This window comes from Rhineura floridana, chromosome 9 (assembly GCF_030035675.1).
Source record: "Rhineura floridana isolate rRhiFlo1 chromosome 9, rRhiFlo1.hap2, whole genome shotgun sequence".
NCBI lineage: Eukaryota > Metazoa > Chordata > Lepidosauria > Squamata > Rhineuridae > Rhineura > Rhineura floridana.
Window position 1 is genome coordinate 118,364,194 of NC_084488.1, and position 21,794 is coordinate 118,385,987.

Consider the following 21,794-nt stretch of genomic DNA (forward strand, 5'->3'; position numbering starts at 1 on the left):
CTACAGCCCTCCATTGGGAGAACTGTCCATTTATTCCTACTCTCTGCTTTCTGCTTCTTAACCAATTCCTTATCCACAAGAGGACCTCTCTTCTTATTCCATGACTGCTAAGCTTCCTCAGAAGCCTTTGGTGAGGTACCTTGTCAAACGCTTTTTGAAAGTCTAAGTACACTATTTCCACTGGATCACCTCTATCTATATGCTTGTTGACACTCTCAAAGAATTCTAATAGGTTACTGAGACAGGACTTTCCCTTGCAGAAGCCATGCTGGCTCTGCTTCAGCAAGGCTTGTTCTTCTATGTGCTTAGTTAATCTAGCTTTAATAATACTTTCTACCAGTTTTCCAGGGACAGAAGTTAAGCTAACTGGCCTGTAATTTCCGGGATCCCCTCTGGATCCCTTTTTGAAGATTGGCGTTACATTTGCCACTTTCCAGTCCTCAGGCACGGAGGAGGACCCAAGGGACAAGTTACATATTTTAGTTAGCAGATCAGCAATTTCACCTTTGAGTTCTTTGAGAACTCTCGGGTGGATGCCATCCGGGCCCGGTGATTTGTCAGTTTTTATATTGTCCATTAAGCTTAGAACTTCCTCTCTCGTTACCACTATTTGTCTCAGTTCCTCAGAATCCCTTCCTGCAAATGTTAGTTCAGGTTCAGGGATCTGCCCTATATCTTCCACTGTGAAGACAGATGCAAAGAATTTATTTAGCTTCTCTGCAATCTCCTTATCGTTCTTTAGTACACCTTTGACTCCCTTATCATCCAAGGGTCCAATTGTCTCCCTAGATGGTCTCCTGCTTTGAATGTATTTATAGAATTTTTTGTTGTTGGTTTTTATGTTCTTACCAATGTGCTCCTCAAATTCTTTTTTAGCATCCCTTATTGTCTTCTTGCATTTCTTTTGCCAGAGTTTGTGGTCTTTTTTATTGTCTTCATTTGGACAAGACTTCCATTTTCTGAAGGAAGACTTTTTGCCTCTAAGAGCTTCCTTGACTTTGCTCGTTAACCATGCTCGCATCTTCTTGGCCCTGGTGGTACCTTTTCTGATCTGCAGTATGCACTCCAGTTGAGCTTCTAATATAGTGTTTTTAAACAACTTCCAAGCATTTTCGAGTGATGTGACCCTCTGGACTTTGTTTTTCAGCTTTCTTTTTACCAATCCCCTCATTTTTGTGAAGTTTCCTCTTTTGAAGTCAAATGTGACCATGTTGGATTTTCTTGGCAATTGGCCAGTTACATGTATATTTAATTTAATAGCACTGTTTTTAATAACATGCATAAGGTTTGTCCCCTGTATGCATTCTGTGATGCAAAGTAAGGTGGCTACTCTGATTGAAGCTCTTTCCACACTCCAAGCATTTATAAGGTTTGTGCCCTGTGTGAGTTATTTGATGTTGAGTAAAGGCACTACTCTACCCAAAGCTTTTTCCACACTCCAAGCATTGATAAGGTTTGTCCCGTGTGACATCTTATATGCAAAGTAAGGTTGCTACTCCACCTGAAGCTCTTTCGTACTCAAAGCATTTATAAAGTAAGTCCAGTGTGCGACCTCTTTGATGAGAAGTAAGGGAGCTACTCTTACTGAAGCTCTTTCCACACTCCAAGCATTTATCAGGTTTGTCCCCTGTATGAGTTTTGTGATGAGAAGTAAGGGTGCTACTGTCACTGAAGCTCCTTCCACACTCCAAACATTTATAAGGTTTGTCCCGTGTGAGTTCTTTGATGTGAAGTAAGGTGGCCAGTGCACCTGAAGCTCTTTCCTCAATCCAAGCATTTATAAGGTTTGTCCCCTGTATGAGTTCTGTGATGCGAAGTAAGGTTGCCACTCCGACTGAAGCTCTTTCCACACTCCAAGCATGCATAAGGTTTGTCCCCTGTATGAGTTCTGTGATGCAAAGTAAGCTGGCTACTCTGACTGAAGCTCTTTCCACACTCCAAGCATTTATAAGGTTTGTCCCCTGTATGAGTTCTGTGATGCGAAGTAAGGTTGCCACTCCGACTGAAGCTCTTTCCACACTCCAAGCATGCATAAGGTTTGTCCCCTGTATGAGTTCTGTGATGCGAAGTAAGCTGGCTACTCTGACTGAAGCCTTTTCCACACTCCAAGCATTTATAAGGTTTCTCCCCTGTGTGAGTTTTTTGATGCAAAGTAAGGGCAAATGTTTATATAGCACAGTGGGGAGGACAGCCTGGCTGGGAGTCCAGAGTTTGTGAGTTCAAATCCCCGCTCATGTCTCCTGGGCGTCAAGGGCCAGCCAAAGATCACCCCCACAGTGAGTGGCTCAGGAGTTACATTCCCTGCCACCTGTGCAGCCGTGGGCAAGCTGCATAGTCCCAAGAAGCCCAGTTGCCCCCCAGCTGGCAGCTGCGGACAAGGAAGGGGCTGGCTTGTGCAGCTGTGGCAAGCTGAGCAGGCCCTAGCCTGCTGAGGAGGACTAGCTGCAGAGGGAGGCAATGGTAAACCCCCTCTGAATACCGCTTACCATGAAAACCCTATTCATAGGGTCACCATAAGTCGGGATCGACTTGAAGGCAGTCCATTTCCATTTCCATTTTTAATTTTAATCAGCTTGTGTACAGCTCAGGTGCATAAGAACATAAGAAAAGCCTGCTGGATGAAGCCAGTGGCCCACCTAGTCCAGCATCCTGTTTTCACAGATGCCATCTAGATGCCCTTGGGCAAGAGCACTGTCTCCTCCTGCAGCTTCCAGCAACTGGTATTCAGAAGCACACTGCCTCCAACTATGGAGGCAAAGCATAGCCATCATGGCTAGTAGCCTTTGACATTGATATCCTCTATGAATCAGACATTGTCCTCATTCACCACCACCATCATCATGGGAGAACTAGTTGCTTGTCACAATAGGAGGGTGGAAGGAGCTTAAAAGCCTGTTGCCAGTGTCTCAGCAGCCAGGAGTCCATAACAGAGGTTCTTGTGTGTCAGAAGATGCTGGGTCAGGGCTAGGTTTGGTTTTGTGTGCTCCTGCGCCATGGAACATCTTGGTAATGAGATGTTGGCCAAGCTCTGGACTGGCTCCACATACACAGCATGGCTGTTGCACCCCACTGAACAAGAACAGCTAAAAGAAAAAAAAGCTTTCTGATTAGCCTGGGATCTTGCCTGAGCAAGAAGGTCATCTTGTCTCTGGTTTGGTCCTTGGCTCTACTTCCTGCCTCAAGATCTTGTTCCTGGTTTGCGTCTGTGAGCTGCCTTTGGCTTTGGTTATGCCACATGGGATATAAGTGACTGGACTGAATTTTGGGCCTGGAAGTTTCTTAGCTCCCTTATATTCCTCAAAGCTTATGACCCATTGTCTCAATAATAGCCTTATTTTCCCTCTGTGTGGAAATTATGTTCTGGGGCCCATCAGTGTAATTTTTCCCAGCCCCAAATACCTTGTTCTGTTTGTGAGTTGAAGTGAAACCCCAGATCTGGACTACATGAAAAGGGATGGTTGACATACCTACCATGCACTGCACACTCTGGCTGGTCCATTTTAATAGGCTGAGGCAGCTTAGCGATATGTTTGTGAGTCAAGAAATCCTTGGTTCAAATGTCACCATTGCCACAAACTTGTTTAAAAGTATTAGGCAAAGAGTTCTTGGATGAGTGACATTTTATGTAGCTTATAGAGCAGAATTTCCTCATGGGCTGCTAGTTGCAGAAGATGTATCCAGTTTTCTGTTTTCAGTCTGGCCTGGCTTTGCAATGTTGAAGGATTCTTCATTTTGCGGCCAGCATGGCTCAGTGGAACTACCCCTCCTTTCCTTCCGATAGTTCCCACCTGCTAGGTATGTAGCCAATTATTATGTTGGTGCCTCCTATTTAGAGGGATTTGTCCAGGACCAAGTTAATTCTAGGCTGTACTTCCTTCTACAAGGGTTTGATTACCAGGCAGTTCCATAGTATGTGTTTTAGGTCAGCTTGTGGTTATTTAGAATCCTGTAACAAAAAGGGGGGGCAAGGCAGCAGAGGGAGGGAGGGAGTTGTGAGGAGGATAGGGAGGGAATGAGGGATTGTACTGTTTTATTGTAAGGTGAAAACCCGAATAAACTATAGATAAAAAATAAAATCAAGTGTTAGACAAACCATACTTTTTCAGCCTCGGCTTCACCCCCTACCCCACCCAATATGTAATATAGGGATAATAATACTTGCCTACCTTACAAGGCTGTTGCAAAGATTATTATGATAAAAGTGTGAGAAAGATTGTAAGCACTCAAAAAAGTATTGTCAAGTATTATCAGGTTCCTTTTAAATATTTAGATGCAAGCACAGCATTTGATTTATTCTACTATGATTTTCCAGGCACGGGCATATAAACAGGGGAAAACCTTCGGACTGTATGAGTCGAAAGTACAAATCGCAAGCCTAATAAAAGAAAGAAAATGTTAATTTGCTACTTACTGCCTGATTATTCAAGGCCAGTAAATGACACAACATCTGTCACATAAAGAATATGGGTGTGCTCTGTCCGTCCTTGTCTGCATACAGTATATATCTCCCCCATTTGCTCGGATATAGAGTTCATTACAACCTTATGGATATATTGTCGAAGATCATACTGATGCTAAACAAGACAGGACAGTAAATGCTGGACTAGTTTTGGCACAGAAATAGGCCTGGTTTTGGCACGGAAACAGCCTTGGTCACCCTGTATGATGACCTTTGTCGGGAGAGAGACAGGGGGAGTGTGACTCTGTTGATTCTCCTTGATCTCTCAGCGGCTTTCGATACCATCGACCATGGTATCCTTCTGGGGAGACTGGCTGAGTTGGGAGTGGGAGGAACTGCATGGCAGTGGTTCCGCTCCTACTTGGCAGGTCGCCTGCAGGAAGTGGTGCTTGGGGAGCATTGCTCGGCACCCTGGACTCTCCAGTATGCGGTTCCGCAGGGGTCAGTTCTGTCCCCCATACTGTTCAACATCTACATGAAACCGTTGGGTGTGGTCATCCGGAGCTTTGGAGTGTGTTGCCATCAGTATGCTGATGACATGCAGCTCTATTTCTCCTTTTCATCCTCTTCAGGTGAGGCTTTCAATGTGCTGAACAGTGCCTGGCTGCGACAATGGACTGGATGAGGGCTAATAAACTGAGGCTCAGTCCAGACAAGACCGAGATGCTGCTAGTGGGTGGTTCTTCTGACTGGATAGTGGATGTCCAACCTGTCCTGGATGGGGTTGGACTCCCCCTGAAGGAGCAGGTTTGTAGTTTGGGGGTTCTCCTAGTATCATCTCGGTCACTTGAGGCTCAGGTAGCCTCAGTGGCACGGAGTGCCTTCTAGCAACTTCGGTTGGTGGCCCAACTACGTCCCTATCTGGACAGGGATAACCTGGCTTCAGTTGTCCATGCTCTGGTAACCTCTAAATTAGATTACTGCAATGCACTCTACATGGGGCTGCCTTTGAAGATGGTTCAGAAACTGCAGCTTCTGCAAAATGCAGCGGCCAAATTGGTAACAGGGACCAGATGGTCCAAACATATAAAACCGATTCTGGCCCGCTTACACTGGCTGCTTTTATGTTTCCGAGCTCGATTCAAGGTGCTGGTATTGACCTATAAAGCCTTACATGGCTTGGGACCACAATACCTGATGGAACGCCTCTCCCGATACGAACCCACCCGTACACTACATTCAAGATCAAAGGCCCTCCTCCGGGTGCCTACTCTGAGGGAAGCTCGGAGAATGGCAACAAGGGAGAGGGCCTTCTCAGTGGTGGCCCCCAAATTATGGAATGATGTAGATGACGAGGTGCGCCTGGCGCCAACACTGTTATCTTTTCGGCGCCAGGTCAAGACTTTCCTCTTCTCCCAGGCATTTTAGCATGTGTTCTATATTATTTTAAATTTTTAAATTGTGTTTAAAATTTTTTTTTAAAAGATGTATTTTAAATTGTATTTGTTTTTAGTTATTGTAAACTGCCCAAAGAGCTTCAGCTATGGGGCGGTATACAAGTTTAATAAATAAATAAATAAAAGTTAAGGCTGCATTCATGGAGTTTTTATGGGATAATGTGGGAGGCACCCACATCATATAACAGTGTGGCACTTCCTTGCAGCATGCATGTGATTGCCATGCTTGATTTTTAAAATGTGCTGGGGATCCGTCCTACCTGTAAATCATATTTCTGACCTGTAAATTCTTTTCTCTAAATGTGTGAAAGCGGAAACTCAACGACAAGAGGAAAGTACTCCACATATGGCCAGAAACACTTTTCATTGCCAGTGTTTTACTATTTCTAAAACTGCCTAAAATATACTGTTGGATCCAACATAGTCATTGCACACATGGAAAGACTTTTGCTTGCGCTGTGGTACTTTCCCTCCTTCTCCCCCCCCCGTATACCCCCAACATCCCACCTCCAAAAAAAATCTACGATGGGGGTTCCCCCAACTCTCCCGAGCAGATTTGGGAGACACATAGAGGGAGGGGAAGTTCTGTTGCACAAGCAGAAGTCTTTGTGCAAGCACAATGACTTCACTGAAGACAACAAGAAAAAGGCTTCTGGCACCTTAAAGACTATTACGGCATATGCTGTCATTGGCAGTGTGAATACCATGGACATGTCTCTGCCCACAGACTCAGATGATGAGACAAAGGAGAGAGACTTGAAGAGATCTCTTCTCGATCGTCCCAAAGTGCAGGACACGGAGTAATGGGCTCAAGTTGCAGGAAGCCAAATTTCTACTGGACATCAGGAAAAACTTCCTAACTGTTAGAGCCGTATGACAATGGAATCAATTACCTAGAGAGGTAGTGGGCTCTCCGACACTGGAGGCATTCAAGAGGCAGCTGGACAGCCATCTGTTGGGGATGCTTTGATTTGGGTTCCTACATTGAGCAGGGGGTGGACTTGATGGCCTTATAGGCCCCTTCCAACTCTACTATTCTATGATTCTATGAGAGAGAATTGTTTATTTTTATCATAACTTTATTTAATAAGATTTATATACAGCTAAATTAAAAAAAACTCCAACAGGCTACATACAATAATATAAAATAAAATTATATAAAATATTCATATGAAAATGTGATTCCTAGTGTCCAGAGACATGGTGCCTCCAGCAGTGGGGACCACAGCCAGCATGGCTAATAGCCACTGATGCACACCCACACCCTGGACCTCTCGTTTTACAGGTTTTGTGCTGGCTTAGCCCTCTTGAAGCCACCTGGACTGCACCCAGCTCTAACAGATTGCGAATTGCACTACTATCAAGGCCATTCTTGTCAACGTGCAGATTTGGAAATTAAATGGCAAGATATGCTTCAATTGACTGAAGTGCATCACCCCCTCACTCCATCCCATGTACATCCACAAAACTGCTGGAATCAGGGCAACGCACTGGGCCATATTCAGCCTGGCAAGCAGTAGTGTAGTGGCAAATTCAGAAGTGCAGGGTCCCTTCGTGATAGTCACAGCCATGCCCCTCCCTCTTTTTTTGCTGCTGGGTTGAGAACGCGGTCCTTGTTCATGCCTTCTCTCACAACAACAGATGTCCCTAGGAGTCAATAAGCACGAAAGAGGAGAGTGTTAGCTACTGAAAAGAGTCTTCTCAGTGGCTGACTCACCTCCTTTCACTCCAATTGGCTCCAATCAACAAGAAAGGACAAGGAGGCAAGTTAGAAGACTCTTCTCAGTGGCTAACACACTCTTCTCATGTTGATTGGCTCATAGGATGCTGGAGACATAGGGACTCTGCTGGGACCCTGCTCCCAAAAAATTCTAAGACCCCCTGAGACCCTGGATGACTACACCACTGCTGCCAAGACCTCCCAAGCCTGCAGGCTCTGTCCATTTCCTCAGACAACTCCATCTTCTGGGCTCCAGATGAGAGAGAAGTAGGAGACAGGGTGCACAAAATCAAACCACACCTCCTCATATAATGGACAGAGTGTTAGCCTTCACTTTGAGAGTTGTTGCAGTCCTCCAGCTTCCTGCTTGGGAGGGGGAAGATTTGGCAAAATAAGCAGTGCCCATGAGCCTGGGGGTGGGGGTAGAGGGCAGGCTGTTTCCCATCTGCTCACAAGTCCAGAGGTGTGTTTTCTTGGGCTGTTTAGATAGAGACCCTAATTTCACAGGGGTGTAATTGTCCAGGGTCTTGGGGGGTCTTAGACCAGTTACATTTTGGGAGCCAGGTCCCAGCAGGATCCCTATGTCTCTACCATCCTTTGAGAAAATCAACATGAAAGGGGAGTGTGTTAGCTACTGAGAAGAGTCCCAATGAATATCAATTGCAAGCAAGCCTTTAACAGTTTCTACTTCAAAAAGCCAAGACAAGTTGTGGAGAGTGAGAATTCTGTAACTGCAGAAGAAGAGACAGAAGGATGATTGTATCCCACCTACAACATCAAGCAGTTTGATAGAAGCAGGAGATGAACATGTAGGTACTGAATTCAGTAATCCAAGCAATATTTATTTATTTATTTATTGCATTTGTATACTGCCCCATAGCTGAAGTTTTCTGGGCGGTTTACAACATTTAAAAACATTAAAAACAAATATACAAATTTAAAAACACATTTTTAAAATGCAATATCTCTGCCAAATGGTGACGGAAACAGAGAAGCAGAAAGCAGTATTCAAAGTTGGCCAGATTATTCTATAATCTTAGAAGGGACCCTGCACTTCTGAATTTGCTACTACACCACTGTCCTTATAGTTGCCCATGCTGAGAAGAGGGATTTAAAAAGCTAAGAGCAGCTGCGCTATTTTATGTCTTCCTCCTGGATGCAAAATCTCCCGGGGTTGCTGTCATCCAAGAGGCAGAGCAGCAAATAGCACACACCCACCCAAGTCAAGGTTGCACAATACCCAAGGCCAGAAAAAAGATTTTTTGGCACCTGAAGTGTAACATCCCACACGTTCCTTTCTTCCTCCCTGGTAGTAAAATGTGCAGTGCTAACAAATTACATAAATAACAGTTTACTGCCCGTTCAGGACATACAAAACTAGTTGCCTTCACCTAATAGTAGGACCAGCCCTGCCTGGGGATTGGTCATGTTGATGGTTGTCAGGAGCCGCCAGGTCTCAAAACTGGCGTTTTTGTGGGGAACTGGAAAGCTGTGGGTTGGTGTATAACAATAACAATAGTTGTTGTTATAGCTGTTATTGGTATTGGTATATAAAATGCTGGCTGCAGGGGTCTGCTTCACCAGTGCAGACTCCAGCAGAATTGAACTCTCTGCTCTCACTAGCTGCTTCGCCAGCACTTGCTCCACAGACCCCAGTGTAGACCCCATCAAGATTGCCACCTCCCCATCAGCTAATGTCATCCAGTGATGTCAGCTGATGAGCAGGTAAATGTGGTCTGCGATAAATGGCCTCATGGGCCTCCAGATTCTGTGGACAGTTTACAGTTATGGCTAATTATTTGCAATTGATGGGAGTTGGAGACCATAACATCTGTAGGGCACCATCTTGGCTACCCCTGCTGTAGAAAATCTAAGAAAGTGCAGGCCTCAGAGGACCGCTGGGTAGTCTGGCCTCACAATGTATGGGTTCGTTTCTTATCTCTGCCAAACCCTCTCTGCCAGATGACCCTGGCTGAATTCCCTTTAATTATGTCTTCCACATACAATCGCCTGATAAAGTTTAACCTCACCAGTTTCTTGCTAAGATCCATGAAACCAGAGCTGAAAGCATTCTGCATGCTAATTGCTAATACATTCATACTTTTGTGTATTTTAATTCATTTCGTTTGTAAGTAGCAATTCACTGGGAAACTGGATTGAGAGTGGATGACTCTCTCAACATTCCAGGATATTAGAAATTTATTCCAGCACTTTTCTTTTTAAAAAGAAAGAAAAAGAGACTTCAGCAGCAGTGGATAGCCTTTGAAAAACAACAAAATGGGGAAAAAGTATAATTTCTCCATTCTTTTATCTCCAGACTCTCTCTGAAATCTGTATCATTATAAATAATAATGAGATTCCAGGAGTGACCAGAATGATAATTGAAAGAACAGGTAGCATCTTAGAAGTGTGATGTACAGCCTGATTCTGTGTGTTTTTGTTCAGAAATAAGGGGCAAGCTAACATAAGAGCACCTTTAATAGCCCCCCAACACACACACAAACACACACACAAGCACACGTAAGCACTCAAAAACTGCTCCCCTCTCCTGGGCACTCACAATGCTTACCAGCCTCCCCCCTGCCCAGGCCGCTGACACCATCACTGCCACTGCCCTGCCTCAGCCACTTACTGGCCTTCTGCCCTCCCTGGCCTGGTGCAAAGCCACTGTCCCATCTAGGCTGCTTACTGGCCTCCTGCTGAGGTTGACATTGCTGCTGCCTTGACTGCTGCCACCATGTGAACCGCTTACCAGCGCTCACTTGTCACCCTCCTCCTCCTTGCCACCACCCAGGCCCCTACCCCAACCCTCTTGCATCAGGTGTTCTCCAGCCAGGTAATTACAAAAATGCATATAGGGCCAAGTGTGCACAAAAATGCATATATATTCGTGAAAAAAAATGCATCATTTCAAGAAAAATTGCTGTCAAAAACTGTTAGTTAAAGCTGTATATAAAATATGTTTATTTTGGGAAAATTATGCTAAAATGGTGGTGAATTTTCATGAGAATTAAAAAAAAATAGCAAATTGTTGCAAAAATATGGAGACCTAAATTTAAGACTGGAAAAATGAGAAACTTGGAGAAGTGATATTGACAGATATGTCCATCCTCAGTTTGGACTCAGTCCCATGATGTTCCATGAGGCTTACTCACAGGTATATGGGTATGTGTGCCTTATAGTGTAAGTCCCACAATTACCAGCAGGGCTTTCTCCCTTCTAAAAATGCAGTCTAAGGCTGCAATCTTAAACACATTTATAAGAGAGGAAGCCCCATTGAACATCATGGGACTTGATTCTTAGTAAACATATTTAGGATTGCACTACAGACTAATAAGTCGTATCTAGTAAATGTTAACAGGACTGCCTCTGAAGCTCGTGAAGTAAGCTGTTTCTTCCTGGCTGTGTATTATGTAACATGACCACTAAAAGTGGCTTATTTCTAAAGAAGAAAGAACATTAGTTTAATAAGACAACCCTGATGGCTAGCATAAATGATGATAATGATACAGACTAGGGGAACTGGGCTCACAAATAAGACAGACGTAGTAGACATAGGGTCGCCACTGAAGGCAGTACATTTAGATTTTAGTAGTTAAATATAAAACCCCTGTCTTACACCCTTTCCAATGGGGAACCAATCAATTTCTCCATAGTCTGTCCTTACAGTAGCTTCTTGTCCAGAGAATAGGTTGCACCAAAACATGATGTGCTGATGATCATGAGGGACTGGAATGCAAAAGTAGGGAACAGAGAAGAACTAGGAATTGTGGGGAAATGGAACTTAGGAGATGACGCAGGAGAAAGACTTATTGAATTCTGTGAACCCAATAATTTGTTTCTTGCAACCGAAAAGACAACTGTACATGTGGACATCACCGAATGATCAATATAGGAATCAAATTGATTATATAATTGGTAGTAGAAGATGGAGAAATTCCATACTTTCTGCAAAAACAAGACCAGGAGCAGACTGTGGTACAGATCATGAACTGGTCGTATCGAAAATCAGAGTAAAGCTAAAGAAGAACAACAAAGCAACCATAATGCCAAAATACAATTTAAATAACATCCCAGAAGCATATAAAGATCAAATAAGGAACAGGTTTGAGGCTATCAACTTAGTTGACAGAGAACCAGAAGAACTATGGAGTGAAGTCAGAGACATTATCAGGGAAGAATGCAAAAAGACAATACTTCTCGTTAAAAAGAGAGAAAGACCTCAAAGGATGACTGACAAAACTCTTAAAATGGTTAAAGAGAGAAGGAAAGCAAAAGCAAGAGGAGACAGAAACACAGTAAGAACCCTAAATGCAACAATACAGCGACAAGTATGTAGGAACAAAGAGAACTATTACAATTGTATAGAAATAGAAGAGGACAACAAAAAGGGGAGAACAAGAGCCCTATTCCAAAAGATTAGAGAAATGAAAGGGAAATTTAAACCAAGAGTAGGGATGTTGAATAATCAACAGGGGAACACACTAACTGATGGAGATGAAATAAAAGGAATATGGAAGCAATACACTGAAGAACTCTATAAAAGAGATGCCAGGATGACAGATTCATTCATGGAGGAACCATACCATGAAGAACCAGAAATTTTAGAATGTGAGGTGAAAGCTGCTGTTAAAATACTTGGAAGAAACAAATCACCAGGAATAGATGGCATACCAATAGAGTTGTTACAAGCTACTGAGACTGAATCTGTCCAAATTTTGACATAAATCTATCAAGAAATATGGAAAACTAAACAATGGCCCACAGACTGGAAGCATTCAATATATATCCCAATTCCAAAGAAAGGGGATCCCAGGGAATGCAGAATTATCAAACGATTGCCTTAATATCCCATGCAAGTAAAGTAATGCTCAAGATTCTACAACAAAGGCTCTTACAATATATGGAGCGAGAAATGCCACATTTCCAAGCTGGAATTAGAAAGGGAAGGGGCACCAGAGATCATATCGCAAACATATGTTGTATAATGGAACAGACCAAGGAATTTCAGAAGAAAATTACCCTGTGCTTTATAGATTACAGTAAAGCTTTTGATTGTGTAGCTCATGGAAAAATTATGGAATGCTTTAAAAGAAATGGGGGTGCCACAGCATCTGATTGTCCTGATGCGCAACCTATACTCTGCACAAGAGACTACTGTAAGGACAGAATATTGAGAAACCGACTGATTCCCAATTGGAAAGGGGGTGAGACAGGGGTGTATTTTATCACCCTATTTGTTTAATCTATACGCAGAACATATCATACGGAAAGCAGGATTGGACCAAGATGAAGGAGGTGTGAAAATTGGAGGGAGAACGATCAATAATTTAAGATATGCAGACAATACCATACTACTAGCAGAAACCAGTAATGATTTGAAACGAATGCTGATGAAAGTTAAAGAGGAAAGCACAAAAGCAGGACTACAGCTGAACGTCAAGAAGACTAAAGTAATGACAACAGAAGATTTATGTAACTTTGAAGTTGACAATGAGGACACTGAACTTGTCAAGGATTATTAATACCTCAGCATAGTCATTAACCAAAATGGAGACAACAGTCAAGAAATCAGAAGAAGGCTAGGACTGGGGAGGGCCGCTATGAGAGAACTAGAAAAGGTCCTCAAATGCAAAGATGTATCACTGAACACTAAAGTCAGGATCATTCAGACCATGGTATTCCCATCTCTATGTATGGATGTGAAAGTTGGACAGTGAAAAGAGAAAAATCAACTCATTTGAAATGTGGTGTTGGAGGAGAGCTTTGCACATACCATGGACTGCAAAAAAGACAAATAATTGGGTGTTAGAACAAATTAAACCAGAACTGTCACTAGAAGCTTAAATGATGAAACTGAGGTTATCATACTTTGGACACATCATGAGAAGACATGATTCACTAGAAAAGACCATAATGCTGGGAAAAACAGCAGGGAGTAGAAAAAGAGGATGGCCAAACAAGAGATGGATTGATTCCATAAAGGAAGCCACAGACCTGAACTTACAAGATCTGAACAGGGTGGTTCATGACAGATGCTCTTGGAGGTCGCTGATTCATAGGGTCGCCATAAGTCATAGTCGACTTGGAGGCACATAACAACAACAACCTCTTCAAAGTACTGATAAGCCTCTTGTTTTAATTAAAATAATAATTATAAATTCTTGCTCTTATCACTAATGGAAGTTAATTAACTTGCATATACCCATAGTAGATTTTCAGATACTGAAGTCATAATCGACTTGAAGGCACATAACAACAACAATCAGGCCAAGTTACTTCCCTATAGTAAGATGCCAACTGCCTAAAGCATTATTATGGACACTGGGAGACTATCCTTTGCTAGACTGATGGCTTGCTAATAGTTCCAAGATGTTGTTTCATCAGTGGAAGCTAATGATGGAAGGTGCTCTCCTGACAGCTGGTAATCTCCAGTTTTTGAAATAAATACCTCTTTGAGCTTGGTAAAGGAGGAAGACAAAGAAAAGAGACATTTCTGCAGCTCTGGGTTGGATCAGACAAGAGAAATGCTGATAGAGCCCAGGAGCAACTGAAACTGAGTTTTGGCATAAGTGACTTTCTGTAATTGAATGCAGGGCAAGATGCTGTGCTGTACGCATGAAAAGTGGGTGGTTGACCCCACTATGTTCTCCTTGTAGATTTACAAACCTACAAATTAAATATTTGTTTAATTAATAAGATATTACAAAGTTCCAATAATCTGCAGTGCCCTCTCATCTGAAGAAATCTAAAGCCTACGTGCTATCACAGAGAAATAGGGAGTATGTTATCAGTAGCAGACAGCAAGGTGGGATACTGGCACTCACCTGATCTCTGGTTAGTCGTGTCAATGCTTCTTACAAGGAGGTGGAGAGGAGGGTGAAATCAGCATGGTGCAAATACACTGGCAGGAGCACTGGATTGGTTCCACCAGTGCATTTGCACCATGCCAACCACACTGCCACCTTGTCCCTCCCCCTCTACCTCCTGGTAAGCAGCAACAAAACAACCACTCAGGAGGTTATTGCTGCAGCTTGCCTCATTGAGTGAGCTACTCCTGGATCTGAATATATGCCAAGGTTCCCAAAATGGCACCCACGGTCACCATGATGCCCTCAGGCACCCCTTTGGCACCCACAAAGGCCCTACAACCCTCCCAGTACTTTGGTTTTTGGTTTGGTTGGGGGATTGCTTGCTTTTGTGAGGAGTTGCCTGCTTCTTTTTTTGTCTGTGTTTTATTTGTTTGGGGGTATGCTTGCCTGGTGTTTTTTTTTTTTTTTTGCAGGGGATGTTCCTTGCTGTCTTTCTGGACACTGAGAACAGCTAGACTAGGAGGCCTCCCTAGAAAAGGAGTTGCAAAGGTGTGATATCTCTATGGAGACATCTGCTACTGTTATCCGATTTGTGACAGGGCTTTGTGGTATATTCCATCAACAGATGTGTGCCAAGGAGAGGAGGCTACAGAAGGTTTGGAATTTTGGGATGTTATCCTACAGGAGTATTACTGACTTCCTCCACACCATCCCACAGAATAGAGCCTTTGTAGGTTCATGAAAAAGGAAAGCGCATGAAAGAAGAAAAAATAGTAAAGGTTTTGTTCCCCCAATATGTGGAACACAGAGCATAGGAAGCTGCCTTAAACTGAGTCAGACCACTGGTCCATCTAGCTGAGTATTGTTCTACACTGACTGGCAGAGGCACTCCAGGATTTCAGACAGGATTCTCTGCTAACCCTACTTGGAGATGCCACTGGGGATTGAACCTGGGACCTTTTGTGTGCAAAGCAGGGGCTCTGCTACTGAGCTATGGCCCTTCCCATTATTCTATGTGCCACTTGCCTTTTCCTCTTTTGCAATACATAGAGGTGATCCAGTGGACATAGTGTACTTAGACTTTCAAAAAGCGTTTCACAAGGTACCTCACCAAAGACTTCTGAGGAAGCTTAGCAGTCATGGAATAAGAGGAGAGGTCCTCTTGTGGATAAGGAATTGGTTAAGAAGCAGAAAGCAGAGAGTAGGAATAAATAATAATAATAATAATAATAATAATAATAATAATAATAATAAAATTTTATTTGTTAGTCGCCCATCTGTCTGACTTAACAGACACTCTGGGCGACTTACACAATATAAAATACAATTTAAAACATATTCATACAACAGTCACCATATTAAACAACAATACATCTAAACCACCCGTTAGTAATACAACATAATAGCCTAACCCATCCCAGAAATCCCGTAGGCCTGCCTGAATAACAAGGTCTTTAAGGCTCGACGAAAAGCCATCAGGGAGGAGGCATGTTGAAGGTCAAAAGGAAGCAAGTTCCAGAGGGTGGGGGCCACGACCGAGAAGGCCCTCTCTCTGGTCCGCACCAGCCTAGCTGTTTTCACCGGTGGGACCGAGAGAAGGTCTTGTGAGGCCGATCTTGTTTGGCGGCATATTTGGTGATACTGGAGGCGTTCCTTCAGATAAACTGGGCCAAAACCGTTTAGGGTTTTAAAGGCTAATACCAACACCTTGAATTGGGCCCGGTATACAACTGGCAACCAGTGTAGCTCCATCAACACTGGGGTGACATGATCCCGGCGACGGCTTTGCTTTATTAAGCGTGCCGCCGCATTCTGTACCAGCTGGACAGTTCTCCCAGTGGAGGGCTGTAGAAAGTGGAGTCCCTCAAAGATGGGTATTGGGACCTGTACTTTTCAACTTGTTCATTAATGACCTAGAATTAGGAGTGAGCAGTGAAGTGGCCAAGTTTGCTGATGACACTAAATTGTTCAGGGTTGTTAAAACAAAAAGGGATTGCGAAGAGCTCCAAAAAGACCTCTCCAAACTGAGTGAATGGGCGGAAAAATGGCAAATGCAATTCAATATAAACAAGTGTAAAATTATGCATATTGGAGCAAAAAATCTGAATTTCACATATACGTTCATGGGGTCTGAACTGGCAGTGACCGAACAGGAGAGAGACCTCGGGGTTGTGGTGGACAGCACAATGAAATTGTTGACCCAGTGTGCAGCAGTTGTGAAAAGGCAAATTCCATGCTAGGGATAATTAGGAACGGTATTGAAAATAAAACAGCCGATATCATAATGCCGTTGTATAAATGCCGTTGCAGCATTTGGGGCTTTTTAGTTTAGAGAAAAGGCGGGTCAGAGGAGACATGATAGAAGTGTATAAAATTATGCATGGCATTGAGAAAGTGGATAGAGAAAAGTTCTTCTCCCTCTCTCATAATACTAAAACTAGAATACTAGATGGGCCACTGGCCTGATCCAGCAGGCTCTTCTTATGTTCTTATGATGGTGCTGAAATTTTGTTATTCCATATAGTAAGGCTTGACCTGAAAAGGTTACCGATATGGGGGAGAATCACACGAACAGTCAAAGATTTGTTTGTTCTTTTAGGTGATGAAGAGGCAAGCTGCTTTATAAACTGAATAGAGTTCTCCCCCACATGTCCATATAATAATGCTTTTTTGGATCTCAGCCCACGCTGGTATTTTTATCTTTGTGTGTGTGTGTGTGTTTTAAGAAGGTTTCTATTGCTTATGTGAAAAGTGGAGGCTTGGGGGGGGAATCTGCATAATCCTTCTTTGGTTATTGCATTTCTTTGTAGATACCATCTTTAGTGCAGTTAACGTCTTTTTTTAAAAAGCACTGGTTTCTCCATCACTACCACCCACCAGATAATGCAACAATTTGCAGAGCACTTTGCTTTTACAGTCTTTCTCATTATGTACTCTACCCCACACATGTCTCCTCACCAGAGCTTGGAAAAGTTACTTTTTTGGACTACAACTCCCATCAGCCCACTCCAGTGGCCATGCTGGCTCCTCACTTCCCCTCTCCCTTCGCTGGGGAAATGATGCTTCCAAGGTCTATAAAACAAAATCCAATTGGAAGTAATGCTTCTTAACTTAGGCCACATTCACACCATACATTTATCCCACTATTATCCCATGTTGTTGTTGTTAACATTTATTAGCCACCCTTCACCCAGAGGTCTCAGAGCGGTTTACAACCATGTTAAAATATCACGTTAAAAACAATCTAAACAGTCATGGCTCACCCCACCCCACCCACCCCGAATCGTGGGAAGGGTAGTTTGTGAAGGGTGCTGAGAGTTGTTAGGAGACCCCTATTTGCCTCACAGAGCTACAGTTGTCAGAGTGGCTTAACAGCAAGTCCCTCTTCCTAGAAAACAACGAGAATTGTAGCTCTATAAGGGGAAGATGGGGTCTCCTCTCAGCGCCCTTCACAAACTACCCTTCCCAGGATTCTTTGGGGGAAGCCATGAGAGTTTAAAGTGGAATAAATGTATGGTATGGATGTGGTATACGACTCTCAGTTGTGAAACCCATAAACTTCCAGAGCCTCACCACTACCACTGCCAAATGGAAGTATGACAACAGGAATGCAGGAAGCTGAATATTTAGGACCTGTGAAATTGCAGGCACTACACAGGACTTGGGACAGAAAGACCTGTCAATTCCAATTCTGTTTTTCATTTTTCCAGTCTTAAATTCAGTTCAGCAGCAATTTGTGAATTTGTTTTTTAAAAAATCATCATGAGAATTCAAGGTGTTGGTGTTGACCTTTAAAACCCTATACAGTTCCGGTCCAGTTTATCTGAAGGACCGCCTCCAGTATCACCAAATAGGCCGCCTTACAAGATCAGCCACGCAGGATTTTCTCTCGGTCCCACCAGTCAAAACAGCTAGGCTGGTGCAGACCAGAGAGAGAGCGTTTTCGGTGGTGGCCCCCACCCTCTGGAATTCTCTCCCCTATGATCTCTGACATGCCTCCTCCCTGTTGAGTTTTCGCCGAGCCTTAAAGACCTGGCTATTCAGGCAGGCCTGTAAGAATATTTGGGTGGAGTAGCTTTCTATATGTATTAATTGCTGTTTTTGTGATGTTAGATAGATTGATGAATATATTGTTTTTATATTGTATTTTAAAATGTTATGTAAGTCGCCTAGAGTGTTCGTTCAGTCAAACAGATAGGCGACTAACAAATAAAATTTATTTATTTATTTATTTATCAGCATTTTTGTGCACATTTCTACTGTTGGAGACGTTTTTCTGTGCAGTTTTGACTAACGTACACATTTTTGCAAGCAGTTTCTTCTAATCAGAGAGCTGTTGCTAGTCGGGCGGTATATAAGCTTAATAAAATAAATAAATAAAATAAATAATATAATGCATGTTTATGTTCTTTTCAGTAATACATTCATGTTTATGCACATTTCTCCCTAACATATGCATTTTATTTATTTATTTATTTATTATGTTATTTATATCCTGCCCTTCCTCCCAGCAGGAGCCCATCTTTAAAAAAGATTGTTTGGTTCAAGAATTGCATTGCAAAATTCAGATAAGTGTCTATTTTGAAGGATGGCTGTGTTTTGGTTCTCATATTGTTCCGAGTTCTGACCTGAATCAGATTTCCCCCCCATCCCTACATGGGACTTTGGCAGTGCCAGGTTGTGGTGCCAGCCACCACCTCTCTTCCCCACACTTCATACCTGTGAATAAAGCTGACCTGCCTTGATATTGAGTGTCGGCTCTGTATAGAATTAACAAGGAGACAACACTCATTTCTCAGCCCTGGAAGAGATGAGCATTTCAGTCCACAGCTTCTGCAGCCTCTCTATTTGAGTTTTGGACAGAAACCTTGAGCTCATTTGCCTGGTGCATTCTTGCTAATGGCTTAAATGGCAGTTGGAGCTGGCTAATAGAGACAGATGAATCCTTTAAAGAGGAAGTAATCTCTACCACTAGGCTATTCTTGGCCAATGTTTATGCTCAGCTCTCTTTCCCATTCTGGTAGCAGTGCAGAGGGTTTTTGAGTTAAGCAATCAGCAAATGCTCTCAATATGGCATTTTTCTTCACTGTCTTCACATAAAATCAGCACTAGTGGGAAGTTTTGCTTGCCTGCTTGCTATGCAAGATCTATTGCTGGGCCAAATTCGGCCCTTTGAAATGTCTCAATATTTTTTGCCCCATGCAAAAGTGTTCTCCCCACATGAAAATGTCACTAACTTCACTGGCTTCAAATAAAACCAGCGCCAGGGAGATGTTCTGCTATGCAAGATCTAGTGCCCTCTCAAATTTCTTGATAATCTTTGCCCCATGTAGAAGAGGTTGCCCCCCCCTTTCTCAGGAAGCTTGAGAAATGATTTTGTATTTTCATTTTAGCAGAGTTCGCACTTACCTGATTTGCAAGGTGCATCCTTTTCAATAGTGTGAAATAATCTCTTGGAGTTCTGCTGTCTTTCCACCCCATGTTCCCTCAAAACGCCATGATGCCGGCTTTCCTGTAAGCATGAGCACTTGAGAATGAAAAGGAGGATGCTCATAAAATCCCTTGATCACTCTGAAAGTGAAACATGCCATAGCAACAAAAGCCGTGTTAACCAGAGTATCTTGAATAAAGCAGATGGAGCCCAGAGAGAAAAGAAAATAACAATACTTTACTGAGGGAAACTGAGGAAGAACAGTGTACAACTTGAGGGGAAAGAAACAGAGAGGTTTATCTTTCTTACACAATTCAGGACTAGTTAATAGCAGGAAGATATCCAACAACTAACAAAGCACATGCCACCAGCAGTGTAGCGGAAAATTCAGAAGTGCAGGATCCCTTCATGTCAGTCACAGCCACACCCCTCCCCCCTTTTTGCTGCTGAGTTGAGAACGAGATCCTTGTTAATGCCTTCTCCCATAACAACATACATCCCTAGGAGCCAATAAGCATAAAAGGGGAGAGTGTTAGCTACTGAGAAGAGCCTTCTCAGTGGCTGACTCACCTCCTTTTACTCTGATTGGCTCCAGTCAACAGGAAAGGGCAAGGAAGCATGTTAGAAGACTCTTCTCAGTGGCTAATGCACTCCCCGTTCATGCTGATTGGCTTGGAGGATGCTGGAGACAGGGACTCTGCTCCCAAAAAAGTAAAGGGTCTAAGACCCTCTGAGACCCCAGACAATTACACCCCTGGTCCTCTCTTTGAAGGATTGCTGGTATCCTTCTGTCTTAGGAATCTTAAAGATCTTGTTTCAACACCATTAATCTGCTGTTTTTGCAGTTTTATATCTGTTGCATTGAGTTTATTATGCTGTTGCTGTGTCTGGTTTTTAAATTGTGATGATGTTTGGTTTTAAATTTTGTAAAATGAATTGACTCCTCAGAAATGTCATGATACAAATATTGCCCAAACGTCACTGCTGCTGGTAGTACTTTGGGAATGTAGCTGCAACAAGAAAGCATTTTTCCATCCACATTTTCTGTGCAGATTCCAGTGGATAAGTTCTGGAATTGTTGATGTCAGTAAGATACATTGCACACATTAAGAAGGTAAAGATTATGGCCTAGAGTGGAGTAAAATTATTTCCACTTCAAACTGCATGCATATTTCAAGCATTAAAAGGAAGAGGGCCTTTTCAGCTGCAGCTTCCTATCTGTGGTATGCATTCCCTAGTGAGGTCCACCCAGTGCTTTCATGGACATCTTTTGGACACAAGGTAAAGATTTGCCTTTCCCCCCCCAGGCTTTCTGTTTGCTATTAGAGTGCTGCCAAAGTTTCCTGTGGCTGTTTGGTGTGGTGGTGATTGTTGTTTTGATAGTATGATGCATTTATTTGTGTTTTTAACAATATAGCAAGTCACTTGGAGACCTTTGGGTAATGTAACCAATAAATCCAGTAAATAACAATAATAAAAATATCTTATTGGAAAGTTTACATTGGGGAAAATCAAGGAAGTGGTTTATTCATCATCATTTTTATCCAATGTAGTTGCAGCCCATCAAAGCCTGCATCTTGTTCCTTTCCATCTTGCAAGTTGAAAAATACCATGCTGTACAGAGATGTAGCAGAACATATAGAACTTGGACTTCAAACTCCTGAAGGAAATAAGGAAGTTGCTGAATACACAGAAGATAAGACACTCGTTATGAGAACAATTAGTGTGAAATTACAAAAGCTTTGTTCATCGTGCTATAATTAAAGACCTTTCAACGCTTCCAATTTAAGCACCTACACTGAGTTAGCTACAAAAGTTCACTCTGGGCTAAAATATGTAATACAAGGTTTCAGTCCAGAAACCGTTAAAACTAGGAGTTTTTTTCCCCTTTCCCAACTTAACTTATGAGTGTAGTTTGCTAATTAAAATTGACGACATGTTTAAACAGAAGTGAAGTGGAAAGTTATTCCATTAT

The 21,794-nt window shown here is 42.8% G+C and overlaps 1 protein-coding gene across 1 annotated transcript; it reads right to left on the bottom strand.

Annotated features, from left to right (window-relative positions):
- Window positions 1-1,631: 1,631 nt before the first annotated feature.
- Window positions 1,632-2,097, bottom strand: LOC133364407 (zinc finger protein 239-like; the record flags this gene model as incomplete). The annotated part of the gene is made up of 1 exon (XM_061584859.1): window positions 1,632-2,097. A coding segment is annotated over one exon (333 nt), but the record flags the coding sequence as incomplete, so codon positions are not given.
- Between the last annotated feature and the right edge of the window lie 19,697 nt (window positions 2,098-21,794).